The sequence below is a fragment of the Scyliorhinus torazame genome, chromosome 15, assembly GCF_047496885.1.
Source record: "Scyliorhinus torazame isolate Kashiwa2021f chromosome 15, sScyTor2.1, whole genome shotgun sequence".
Taxonomy (NCBI): domain Eukaryota; kingdom Metazoa; phylum Chordata; class Chondrichthyes; order Carcharhiniformes; family Scyliorhinidae; genus Scyliorhinus; species Scyliorhinus torazame.
Genome location: NC_092721.1, coordinates 78,970,379 through 78,983,762, shown reverse-complemented (window position 1 = coordinate 78,983,762; position 13,384 = coordinate 78,970,379). Strand labels below are relative to the sequence as shown.

Genomic DNA, 13,384 nt, shown 5'->3' with positions numbered 1-13,384 from the left:
GTGTTTCATTGCATTTACATTTCTGAATATTGTGTGAATACTAGAAAGCCAGTCCATTATTAAAATTACAACACTCGAGATTTTAAAAAACTCCTTTAAAATAAACACATTGTCGTGCACAACCGACAGGTGAGGAAAAAGAGGAGAAGTTATCTAGCCATTTCTCTCCTGTCTGGAACAGAAAACTTGCCTTCGTGACATTCCTCTGTTTCCTGGGAAGACAGCAATTGAAATTTCACAGGTGGCAATTGCAACCACAATAAAATATAAGTGACAGAGAGGTAGTAGAATGAGAAGGGAAGGTATGAAGGTTGAGAGAAATGGGGTGGGATTAAGGGAATTGAGAAAGATCAATGAGAGAGTCCACAAAGGGCGAGAGTGAACTGGAAGGATAGGGATTGTGAAGTATGACTGGGATGTGGTGGAGGGGAAGAGAGTGGAGTTAAATTAGAAAGGAACATCAGTGAGAAGTTAAATGGTTGGGAGAAAGAAGGGAAATGACATGATTGGGACCAAGGATTCGGGAAAGATGAGGACATTGGGAAAAGGGGTTAGTGAGATACCTAGTCAGAAGCTAGTGAGACACCTTGTTTGATCAATAATCTGAAAAATTAGTTCACATAGTTTAGGCTGAAAGAAGGGAGGCATATTTCTGAATCTTGACCTGAGATTTTTCATATTAATTCTCATTTTCTCCATGCTGAAACAGGAACAGAACATGCTGGAAATATTGGGAAGGTGATAGCAACATTAAGGGGCTTAGGCCATAGTTTGCAAAGTATTGCCAGCATTTTCTGTTTGTATTTCAGATTTCCGGCATTCATTTAATTGGTGTCTATGGGGGCGATTCTCCGAGCCCTGCGCCGGGTTGGAGAATTGGCGTAACTGTGCCGCGACGCCTGCGCCCGATTCTCCAAGTTAGGGAGAATCGGCGCCATTTGCGCAGGCGCGTTTGGCGCGGCGCCGGCCACTGGAATCGGCGGGGCCGCCAATTCTCTACCCGGATGGGCCGAGCGGCCGCGCCGTTACGACAGAGTCCCGCCGGTGCCATTCACCCCTGGTCGCTGCCGGCGGGAACTCTGCGCGAACGGTCGGGGGGCAAGAAAAACTCAGCAGGTCGAGCAGCATCTGTGAAGACAGAAACAGAGATCACGTTTCAAGTACAACATGACTGCTTCAGAACTTCATTTCCAGCATCTGCAGTATTTGGCATTTATTATAGTGTTCTGACCTGAGGTGGCTATATGCCAGTGTTGAACGGAGTGTTTGTAACTATTGTCTGGCTTGAAGAGAGCAACTTGTCAGAAGTGGTGGAAAGCCCAAGAAATATAAACCCTTACATGAACCGCTGAAGCATCTGGCTTGAGTTTGGAGTGTAAGTTAAATGGATGTATAAAGAAAGTGGATATAAGGAGATCGACTTTAGATTGTATGTAATAGATTTCATAGAATCTCAAACATAAGTGACTAAGGATGTAGTCAATAAGATTTATGTTCATTGGTTTTGGTGTAGTAAAGTTCTTTTGTTTTAAACCTCGTGTTTTCGTTCTTAAACACTTGAATTATCGGATTCTAAACAAAAATAAACATGTTACTGGCCTCCACCGAGATTATTGACTTGGGGCTCTAGTGGCATCGTCAATTCACAGATTGTGATGGGTGATGCACGATCAATTGCACAAAGAAAAAAATTGGGTACAACTGTGGCTTTATTACAGTCAGATGCGTGGCCTCCTGCTGCAGCTGGCGAAATGGCAGGGCACTGGAGGTCATGCATATTGACACAGTTCTCCGTGGGCGGAACCAGCCGGCAGGAGCTATCGGCGAACCTGTAGTGCAGGTCCTACCTTACATCTCCTATTACAGTGGTTCACCACAATGGGTGCCCTAGAAAATCAGCCAAGGTTTAGGCTAATGAGTTCACAGTGAATTTCACTCAACATTGGGGGAAAGGCAGTGTCATGATATTCAAACACACACATCATGATGGACACACTAACAGGCAAATCAGAGTACACAACACCACAACCAATCACAGACAAGAACACCAACCACATAAAAAGCACGAGCACGACACCTGGAGGTCAGTAGGTCTGGGGAGAAGGAAGCATGAAAGAGCTGTTGAAACACCACAAGCAGGGAGCCCCCCACGTGCAGAGTGCAAAGACCAAGTTGTAAATAGTGAGTTTAAATAAACAAGTGTTGTACCATATGCAACTGTGTTGGCTCTTCTGTGTGTTAGAACACCCAACACCACATGGTACAGGAGTGGATCGATACCTGCCTACCAACCTGCCATTCTGGACATGGACCACACCGGCAAACCGCAGCCGATGCAAGTCACGGGGAACCTAGGCACCAACTGGAAGCTCTACAGGCAGCGATTTGACCTGTACATCCGTGCCACCGAAAAACAGAATGTCTCGGATGATTCGAAGATTGCAATGCTCCTCTTCTACGCAGGCCCCCACCCAAATGATGTCTTTAATTCACTGGTGTTCGAGGAAGGCGAAAACCAGGCCAAATATGACACGGTCATCCTCAAAATGGACCAGCACTTTCAAACTGAAGTAAACGAAACTTTCGAAAGATACATCTTTCAGCAACGCCTGCAAGGTAAGGAGGAGCTTTTTCAACCCTTTTTGACGCACCTCCGGATTCTAGCGCAGTCCTGCGGTTACGGCACCACCACAGAGTCCATGATCAGGGACCAGATTGTTTTTGGCGTTGCCTCCAGTGGCCTACGCCAGCAGCTTCTTAAAATAAAGAGCCTCACCTTAGCGTCTGCTGTGGAAGCCTGTGTCCTCCATGAAAATGCGACCTGCCGTTTTGCCCGATTTCAGGCGTCCGAGTTGGCACGGAGGGGGTCCCCAGCCGTCGAATCGGCAAGCCAGGCCGCCCACGACGTTGAACGCATCCAGGCCGTCGATTTCTTCCCGCCCCACGGCCCGGACGACAGCGGCCGCTTCCCGCGCTTTTCGCGGTCTCCCGCGCAGGTGCGCGCCAAGAATAACGGCCACAACGAGGGACGCACTGCGCAGGCGCGCCCACCGCAAGATCGCACTGCGCATGCGCAGTGGCGCAACGAACGCCGTGACGTCATGACGTGCAGCAAGTGTGGAGGTCTACACTTAAAAGGGCAATGTCCTGCAAAATACCAACAGTGCAACAGATGTGCCATGATAGGCCACTACGCAGCCCGCTGTCGTGCGGCTCAACCCATGGATCCGGCGCATCCTCGACAACCTCGCACACGAGTCAGGACCGTCCAGCCCACGCATCAAGACTTCCAGTTAAGTGATGCAGATGACCAGGATGACTTCAGAGTTGCCGTCATTGATGTCAACAAGGTCAATGCCATCAATCCAGACGATGAGTGGTGTGCCACCCTGACGGTCAACCGATCGCGCGTCGCCTTCCGTCTGGACACCGGCGCATCCGCCAACCTGATTGCTTACTCTGCAGTCCAGGCCATGAAGGTCAAACCACTCATCACACCATCCCGGCTTAAGATGGTTGACTATAACGGGAACGTTATCCCGTCCGTAGGATCTTGCCAGCTACAGGTGACTCACAAGAGGTACACGGCCACACTCCCCTTCGAAGTTGTGGGCTCATCAAAGGACTCGTTACTGGGCGCACAAGCGTGTAAGGTCCTTCACCTGGTACAGCGCATCATGTCTCTCTCTCCAGATGAGATATCCGACTTCCCGGATGCTGAGTTCCACGCGAATCTCCATTCCCTCCTCGCTCACAACCAGGAGGTTTTTGAAGGCATGGGGACATTGCCACACACGTACAAGATTCGACTCAGACCGGACGCCATCCCTGTCGTTCACGCACCTCGCAGGGTTCCTGCGCCTCTCAAAGACCGCCTCAAGGCACAACTGCAGATTCTTCAGGACCAAGGGGTCCTATCCAAGGTCACGGAGCCCACGCCATGGGTCAGCTCCATGGTCTGTGTAAAGAAGCCCTCTGGCGAGCTCCGTATATGTATAGATCCAAAAGATCTGAACAACAACATCATGCGGGAACACTATCCCATCCCAAAACGAGAAGACCTCACCAGCGAGATGGCGCGAGCCAACATATTCACTAAATTGGATGCGTCCAAAGGATTCTGGCAGATCCAACTGGACCCGGCCAGCCGAAGACTATGCACATTCAACACCCCTTTTGGCAGATTCTGCTACAACCGGATGCCATTCGGCATCATTTCGGCATCTGAAGTATTCCACCGCATTATGGAGCAGATGATGGAAGGCATCGAAGGGGTACGTGTATATGTGGACGATATCATCATTTGGTCCACCACTCCGCAGGAACACATGCATCGTCTTCGACGTGTCTTCACCCGCATACGGCAAAATGGCCTGCGTCTCAACCGTGCGAAGTGTGCTTTCGGCCAGACGGAGCTGAAATTCCTCGGGGACCACATCTCAAGGTCCGGGGTCCGTCCCGATGCAGACAAGGTTAGCGCCATCACAGCCATGCCACGACCGGCTGACAAGAAGGCTGTCTTAAGATTCCTGGGCATGGTCAACTTCCTTGGGAAGTTCATTCCCAACCTGGCTTCTCATACAACAAACATGCGCCATCTCGTAAAAAAATCGACGGAATTCAACTGGCACCAGTCGCATCAGCAGGAATGGGAGGAGCTCAAGCACAAACTGGTCACGGCACCAGTGCTGGCCTTCTTTGACGCGACTCGCCCTACAAAGATCTCAACAGACGCCAGCCAATCTGGTATTGGAGCGGTACTCCTGCAAAAAGACAGCACGTCATCATGGGCCCCGGTTGCGTATGCCTCACGAGCCATGACCCCTACCGAACAGCGCTACGCGCAAATCGAAAAAGAATGCCTGGGCTTGTTAACTGGACTGGACAAGTTCCACGACTATGTGTATGGCCTGCCACGATTCACGGTCGAAACTGACCACCGCCCCCTGGTCAACATCATTAACAAAGACCTGAACGACATGACTCCTCGCCTCCAGCGCATCTTACTCAAACTCAGGAGGTACGATTTTGAACTGATCTACACTCCGGGGAAGGAACTCATAGTGGCGGACACTCTTTCCCGAGCAGTGAGCACACCACCAGATGCGGAGGGGTTCGTGCGTCAAATTGAGGCACACGTGACTCTGACAGCAGCAAATATGCCAGCTGATGATCCTTGTCTGGCCCACATACGCGCAGAGACGGCGACTGACCCTCTGCTGCAGCGAGTGATGCGCCACATGACGGAAGGGTGGCTAAAAGGGCAGTGCCCCCAGTTTTACAATGTGCGAGATGATCTCACCAATATAGACGGGGTCCTTATGAAATCGCATAGGATCGTCATTCCACACAGTGTGCGCCAGATGATTCTTCGTCAACTACACGAAGGCCACTTGGGTGTCGAAAAATGCAGACGAAGGGCCCGGGCGGCGGTATATTGGCCGGGTATTAATGAAGACATAGCCAACATGGTGCTCAACTGCACAACCTGTCAGCGGTTTCAGCCGGCGCAACCTCCGGAAACACTTCTACCACACGAGATGGTGACGTCCCCCTGGGCGAAGGTGGGTGTTGACCTATTTCACGCGCTCGGCAGAGATTACATTGTTATTATAGACTACTTCTCAAACTACCCGGAAGTCATGCCTCTCCATGATCTGACGTCGTCCGCAGTCATTGGGGCCTGCAAGGAAACGTTTGCTCGCCATGGCATTCCAAGGACTGTCATGTCAGACAATGGACCTTGTTTTGCCAGCCGTGAATGGTCGTCCTTTGCCGCAGCATATGGTTTCACTCATGTGACATCCAGCCCTCTGCATCCACAATCGAACGGGAAGGCTGAAAAGGGTGTCCACATCGCAAAGCGGCTCCTGTGCAAGGCGGCTGATGCCGGATCGGACTTTAACCTTGCCTTGCTGGCCTATCGATCGGCCCCGTTATCCACGGGCCTCTCGCCAGCGCAGCTACTAATGGGTCGCTCCCTCAGGACGACGGTACCTTCCGTCCTGGCACCGACAACAGACCATGAGGCGGTTCTTCGGGACATGCAACTGCAGCGTGATCGCCAGAAAGGTCGGTACGACACACGAGCGACGGACCTGCCCCCCCTGTCCTCCGGAGACAAAGTACGCGTCCATCAACCGTATGGTGGCTGGTCAGCACCGGCCGAAGTCCTCCGACAAGTGGCTCCCCGCTCGTTCCTGGTTCGCATGCCGGATGGTTCCGTGCGTCGCCGCAATCGGCGCGCCCTTCGCCGACTTCCACGTTCACAGCCACACAACACGCCAGATCCTCAACAGGCTTCCGAGGATGACTTTGTGGAGCTGCCGCACATCACGCCCTTTCCATCGCCACCCATGGCCATGCCTGCACAGCAGCCGGTGGTTCTTGATCCACCCTTAAGGCGGTCAACCCGAATTCGTCGCAAACCCATTAGAATGGACTTATAATACAGTTCATATGTTTAATAAGTTGGACAATTTTACATGATAACCTGTTGTTGTTTATCGTTCCAGATGTCGTCTGACTGGACAACTGTTCAAAATTTTTTTTCTTCTTCTCTCGTTCGCATTTCTGTTATGTTATGGTACAACTGGATTCATGTGACGCACTCGACATCGCCCCATGTACATAGTTCCGTCATAGACACATGCTGCACACGACACACACACACTCTTAGATGCACTCACGTCACGATCATATTTATTACCACGTAGGCACATATCTTTGTAAAAAGGGGGGATGTCATGATATTCAAACACACACATCATGATGGACACACTAACAGGCAAATCAGAGTACACAACACCACAACCAATCACAGACAAGAACACCAACCACATAAAAAGCACGAGCACGACACCTGGAGGTCAGTAGGTCTGGGGAGAAGGAAGCATGAAAGAGCTGTTGAAACACCACAAGCAGGGAGCCCCCCACGTGCAGAGTGCAAAGACCAAGTTGTAAATAGTGAGTTTAAATAAACAAGTGTTGTACCATATGCAACTGTGTTGGCTCTTCTGTGTGTTAGAACACCCAACACCACAGGCAGGAAGGCTTTGTCGGTGGCAAAAGGCTTTAGATATTTGAAAAGGTAAACACATATCCTGACCTTTACATGTGTGCATACACGCGCACACACAAATGTTATGCAGTAGAGGTTAACTTTTGGCCAAATTAAAATTCAATGATAGGTTAAAAATAGAGGGCTCACTGTTTAAATTCTTCACTGTTGTTAGTGGCTGAGATAATTTTTTAAACAGTAGCCTTGTGTTTTTATCCATGCAAATGCTGCTTTAGGATTTGAGAATGTTCTCCGGAACCTCTGACTGTTGACACAAGTGTAATATAAGTAGGCAGAGTTCCTTTCAACTGAAATTTTCTATATTTGTGATGGATTCCTCAATGTAACAGAGATAGGGCTCTGAACTCTAAAACAGGAGGGAGTGAGCAATGGTATTACTGCTCCATTTGTAGATGACATAATTCAACAGGCGATTTGGTTCTCACTGTTTGTGGAGCCATTAGAAAAGGATTAGTTGCTGGATTTATCAATGTAACTCTGGAATGTACACTTTCATCAAATAAAAAAAAAAAATTACTTTTTTGGCTGTACTGGAAACATCCTGAGAATGAGAAGAAAAGCACAACATAAGTGCAAGCTGTACTGTCTTTCAGGAGATTCCTCGCTCAAATTTAGGAGATTATCTTTTGGATGCCTGAATCTGGAAAATTATAAGTTGAGCTTTGTGTTTAAAAATTGCTTGTAAAGGTCACAATAGACATGAGGTGACACCAGTCAATATAGGTTTTATGATGGGATTTGTTCGCTTGTCATAACTAATAACTTGGCAATATACAGTGTTTCAGCAAGTTAATCCAGCTAATTATTATCTTCACAGGAAGATATGAACTTAAATGAAGAACGGAAGGCTCCTCTGCGCAAGAAAGACTTGAGCATTAAAAGGGAAATGGTTGTGCAATACATTGGTGGAACTGCCAATACCGTAAGTAAAATGTGAAGCCGTTTTTGAATTCATTTTAGTTGTATGGTTTGACTTTCAATATATTTGATCTGTTTTTAAAGAGTCAAGCTAGATGAACCACAAAGATATTTTGTGTGCATCGCTGGTCTTTTCAGATATCATCCAGCTGAGCAATCTTAAGTGTAACTGAATGCAATTAATGCTTTCTCAAAGTGAAATCTGGTTCACTGACTGGTCTTTTTAAAGTTATCCAACTGGGATCTCCTGCTGCTGCTGATGGGCAAACATTTCAAAACTACGTTCATCTACAATCATCTACAATCTGCACTATGTCTTGGTATTCTGTTGGCCATATTCTTGCACTATATATCGTTTGCGATTTTATAATAAATATATGGAAAGTAAATGTTAGCCATTTTCCCCAAGTTTAGATGTATTTGTTTTACTTGAGGAATAAATGTTAAAACATTTTTTTAAGTGCAACAGAAAATTGGTTGTAACTTTATAATTTTAATGTCTCTGACGTCTTGATATGAGCAACCAATGACTACTGCTCACTTTTACTTAGGATGAATGACATTTCCTTGTGCTATATCTGATTTCTACTTCCAGTCGAAACAATATTCTTTGAAAGCAGATTATTTTTCATTGTATCAAAGTGATAAGGAATGTGTACTGGATATTTCACCTGAACTTTATTGGATAACTCAGTGGCGTAACGGTGTATATATTGTTTGTCCTGATGTATGCTGCTTCTGCCCTTTGCATACTTAAAAATTGTCAGTCCATGGGACATGTGGATTTACCTTTAGAAACTTCAATTTACTGCAAATATCCATAAAGTGAGGGCTGATATTGTAATCTTTCCAGATATATAAAATGTGGATGATTATTCTTTTCAACAGACATTGAAACACACAAATTAGGAGCAGGGGTAAGCCATTCAGCCCATCAAGCCTGCTCCTCCATTCAATGTGATTATGGCTGATCCTCTATCTCAGAGGTGCCATGCCCTCCTGACACCTCTTGATGCCTTTAGAGTCGAGAAATCTATTTCCTTATTAAATATATTCAGTAACTTGGTCTCCACAGCCTTCTGTTCTGGAAAATTCCATAGGTTCACCACCCCCTGAGTGAGGAGGTTTTTCTCATCTCGGTTCTAAATAGTCTACCCCTTAACATTGGGACTGTGACCCAGCCCGAGGAAACATCATTCAGTCTGTCCTCTCAGAATTTTACACTTTTCAATTACCCCCCCCCCCCCCCCCCCCATTCTTCTGAACTCCAGGGAATACATGCTTGGTTAAGCCAATCTCTCCTCATACGACAATCCTGCCATTCCAGGAATCAGTCCAAAGAATCTACACTGCACTCTCTCAATGACAAGTGTATTCTTTTTTAGAGAAGGAAATCAAAGCTGTACACCTTGTCCAGGTGTAGTCCCATTAAGGCCCTCTACAGCTGCAGTAAAACATCTTTCCTCTGTACTCAACTCCTCTTGCACTTGTCATGGGAGTATCCCTTTAAGAAATGTTTTTGTCTAATCACATGGTTTCAGTGCTACCATTGTGTGGGTGGAGCTGGGCTGTGGCTCTGGAATTTGGTTTTACTTCCGCTTTGGTTTGGGGCTTGTTTTGATGGCTCTGAGTGTTTTTGCTTTTGTTTTCACATTTGGCTGTTGTACTCAGAAAGAGAAGTATCTTGGAGTGTCTCTCTATCTTCATTTTAAAAGCTGCTTCCAGACTACTTGATAACTTAAAAGAAATAATTGCTTTCTGGAAGGAACTCAAACCTGCTGTTTTGGAAAGGAAACAAGAGCATCCATATCAGGTCTTGAGTGCTGTGTGCTGGGCCACACCTTTGGAAATGGGTTTCTAGTTTCTGGGATCTTGTTATTAAATTGGAACAGTTAAAGGGGGGAATTTATTAAGGGTGATACATAGATTACTGTAGCTGTGTGGGGTATTTATGTTGGTAGTTGATAAAAATACTGTGTGTTTATATAAAAGTGTTAACTAAATTTGTAGAATAAAGCTTGTTTTTGAATAAAAGTGCTTAAGGCCTCTGTTGAATAACACCTGAAAGGCAGCCCTTGTGCTCATCGTAACCAAAATTAATAAACAGTTGTAGGTCAGGTGAACTCCATGATACGCTTTGGAGTTTTCTAAACTCTGGTCCATAACACACTGAAGGCCAGAAGGCCAACATACCATTTGCTGCCTTATCTGCTTGCTACACCTGCATGCTTGCTTTTAGTGGCTAGTGTACAAGGACACCCAGGTCCTTTTTGTATATCAACATTTCCGAATCTATCACCACTTGAACCAGTCGGGGACGCGGGCGGGTGTATAAACGGGATGCAACGCACCTGAAATTAACATAGACATCCCAACTACCAGGAAGGATCAGTCAGATAGTGCAAAGAAAGAGTGCCTTTTGTGATGGGTGATACGAGAGCCCAGGTGCGAGACATACAGTGGATTGGTGGGCTGACAGACATCCTAACAAGAAGCCAGATCGTTTTTTTTTTGTTAATAAATATTTTTATTCTCCTTTTTCACATTTTCTTCATATTTACAACAACAAATAATTAACAATAACAACAAATACAATGGCAATCCCCTAGCAAACAATCCTCTCATCCCACCCACCCTCAAACAGCTCCCAACATTTTGAATACAAAACACTGATGAAAAAGAATAATCATTAATTTATACATTCCAAACACCCCCCCCACCCCCCTCCTCCCATTGCCTGAAGGCGGATTCTGTTGGGGTGGAGGTTGGCTTCTCTGCCCTGTGCCTCGGCGTGGCGGGGGGGGGGACCTGCTGGAGTTCCAAACACTCGAGAAAATAAAGTTCGAGTTGAGGGGGAAGATGGTAGGGTTCTACAACTCATGGGCCTAGCCAGCCAGATTGTTAATTGTAATTTGGAACCATCCCATGGCAAGACTGAAGCCAAGTGACAGGACATCTGATCATCATCAATCAATCGGATTCTTCACTGAACTGAAACCCACGCAGACACGGGGAGAACATGCAGACCCTGCACTGACAGTGACCCAAGCGAGGAGTTCCAGTGAGACCAGTTGGCTCACCGTGTGATAAACATCTGGGGGAACTTGATCAGAAATCCACAAAAGTTGCATTCGGTGGTGCCTGCCACTTGGCTTAAAAGTGTGGTGTGTCTCACCACAGTTGGCCTGTTGGTTTATGTGGACTAAGTACATGCTGAGAACATTATGTATAAGATGTATTCTGACACTTGTGTTAACGTAAAAAATTTATATATGTCTGTGAAGATATAGGTGGGTGAAGGAGTATATTATTATAGTCAAGCTATTCATGTTAAATAAACGTTTCATTCTTTTGTTAAAAGTTAATTGGCAGTCCTGTGATGGTCCATTGAGCCGGGACCTGACCAGTCAGTTGTAAACCCAGTTAGGATCATAACAGAAGACAATGGGTGTGATTTACCCCCTGTGTCCTGCCGGAATTGGAGTGGGATGTGGCCGGTAAATGCCAGGAGGGGCCTACCTGGGCTTCCTGAGAGCTGTTGCATCTCTCAAAATCTAATCAGATTAAGAACCCACTTAACCGTGCTGACGCTGGATCTAACTGGCTCCCGGCATCTATCGGGCTCCCCAGGGAGACCCCATCCGGGTGCCGATTTGTAATGGTCTACATAAACATGGGCCAGGCAGGACGGCACCAGGGTTGACTCCCAGGCAGGCCTTTGGAGGCCCTTGGGTGGTCAGGGACAGGGCAGGGTGGCACTGTGGCTCTTCCCCTTTTGTCTGGGCATCTTGGTGCTGCCAAGCTGGCAGGAGCAGTACCTGGGTGCCAGGATGGCACTGCCAAGGGGGTCATTCTCAAGAAAACAGGTATTTGGGGGGCATGAAGGGTGGGGGAGGTGAAGGGTGGGTATGAAGGGACCTCTGGAAGGTTGGGGGAGTGGTGGGGATTGGGGGGGGGGGGGTGATGCCCACGTGTGCGGGGGTGTCATTGGTGGGTGTGTGGGGGACTCTTGAGCTCACTTAAAGATCAGGGCACCATTTTAAAATGGTGGCCTGATCTCTGAGGAGCCGGTTTGGCCAGTGGGTTCGACTCCCAGTGATTTAAAAAAAAAAAAAAAAAAAAGTTTTAAAAAAACTTTGCAAGTGTGGGCTAGGCCTAAGAGGAACTCACCAGGGCCCCAAAAAGTGACTAAGTGTGGTGAGATAATCTTGGGGAAATCGCCGACAAGAGCCGGGGAGAAACTCCCAGCCTAATCCGCCTGAAATGATACCTAGAAACTTTTCTGTTAAATCGCGTCTAATATGCAGAGAGGGGAATTGAAGAAGAAAATAAGACTGGTGACGAGATAATCTAATAGCACTTAAAAGGGATCTCAAATTCTTATAGTGGCATATAAATAGGAAGTGGGTCAAAAGAGGTTGGGTGGGTCATATTAGGGACAACTATATGCTTAGAGTGCAGGGTAAGGTTATAATACTTAATAGCTTGAATCTTCTGTTCTCGGTTAGATCCCTTATTTCTGACTCTGAACGGGTAATGTACTTCCTTCCTCCAATTTTTCAGGGCTTTCTTCCAATGGATGATTCTGTAAAAGGCAGTCATTACAGGACACTGCGGAGGGAGCAGCAGAGAGAACACGCACAGGAACCTCACCAATTTCTTATGGCACCAGCTACTGTATTCTCTAAATAAAGATAAATGTCTCAAAACTTCTTTGAAAGGTTGGGTAGGGAAGCCGAGAGTGTAAAGGAGTATAGTGTGGCTAAAGGGGTAGGGAAATATGTGGATAAAGTGGTAGTGTGGTGTGGTAGTGTGCATTAGGGGTCATGTGGGACTGTGAAGACATGATGTCATTGGCTGACAGATCCCGGGTCCTGGTTGGACGTTGACCTCTAGCTTCGCCCTGAAGGCGGAGTATAAGTACCTGGAGTCCTCCCCCGCAGGCAGTCTACTACTGAACTGCGGGTGAACAGTCACGCTTAATAAAGCCTCATCGACTTCACTCTATTCGTCTCTCGGAGTCTTTGTGCGCTACAATTTATTAAGCGTGACTAAAGGACTATGGCGCTCAGGATCATCCCGGAATGCCTGAGGATCAGCCCCCATGCAGTGAACGCGGCAGCAGCTTTCAAGCACTGGCAGACTTGTTTCGAGGCCTACCTCAGAATGGCCACCGGCCGGGTCACAGAAGACCAAAAACTACAGGTCCTGCACTCGAGGTTAAGCATGGAGATTTTCTCTCTCATCGAAGACGCAGAGGATTTCCAGACGGCGTTCGAAGCACTTAAAAGTCTCTATGTCCGCCCAGTAAACCAGATCTACGCTCGCTATCAACTCGCAACGAGACGGCAAAGTCCCGGAGAATCGATAGATGAATTCTACGCC

The 13,384-nt window shown here is 47.1% G+C and overlaps 1 protein-coding gene across 1 annotated transcript in view; it reads left to right on the top strand.

The window, feature by feature from the left end:
- LOC140391630 (protein diaphanous homolog 3-like) overlaps nt 1–13,384 on the top strand; it is an 837,607-nt gene that overhangs the window by 111,851 nt on the left and 712,372 nt on the right. Inside the window, exon 4 of the mRNA XM_072476316.1 lies at nt 7,899–8,003. Within this exon, the coding sequence (XP_072332417.1) occupies nt 7,899–8,003 (105 nt within the window). The remainder of the gene's footprint in view (nt 1–7,898; nt 8,004–13,384) is intronic.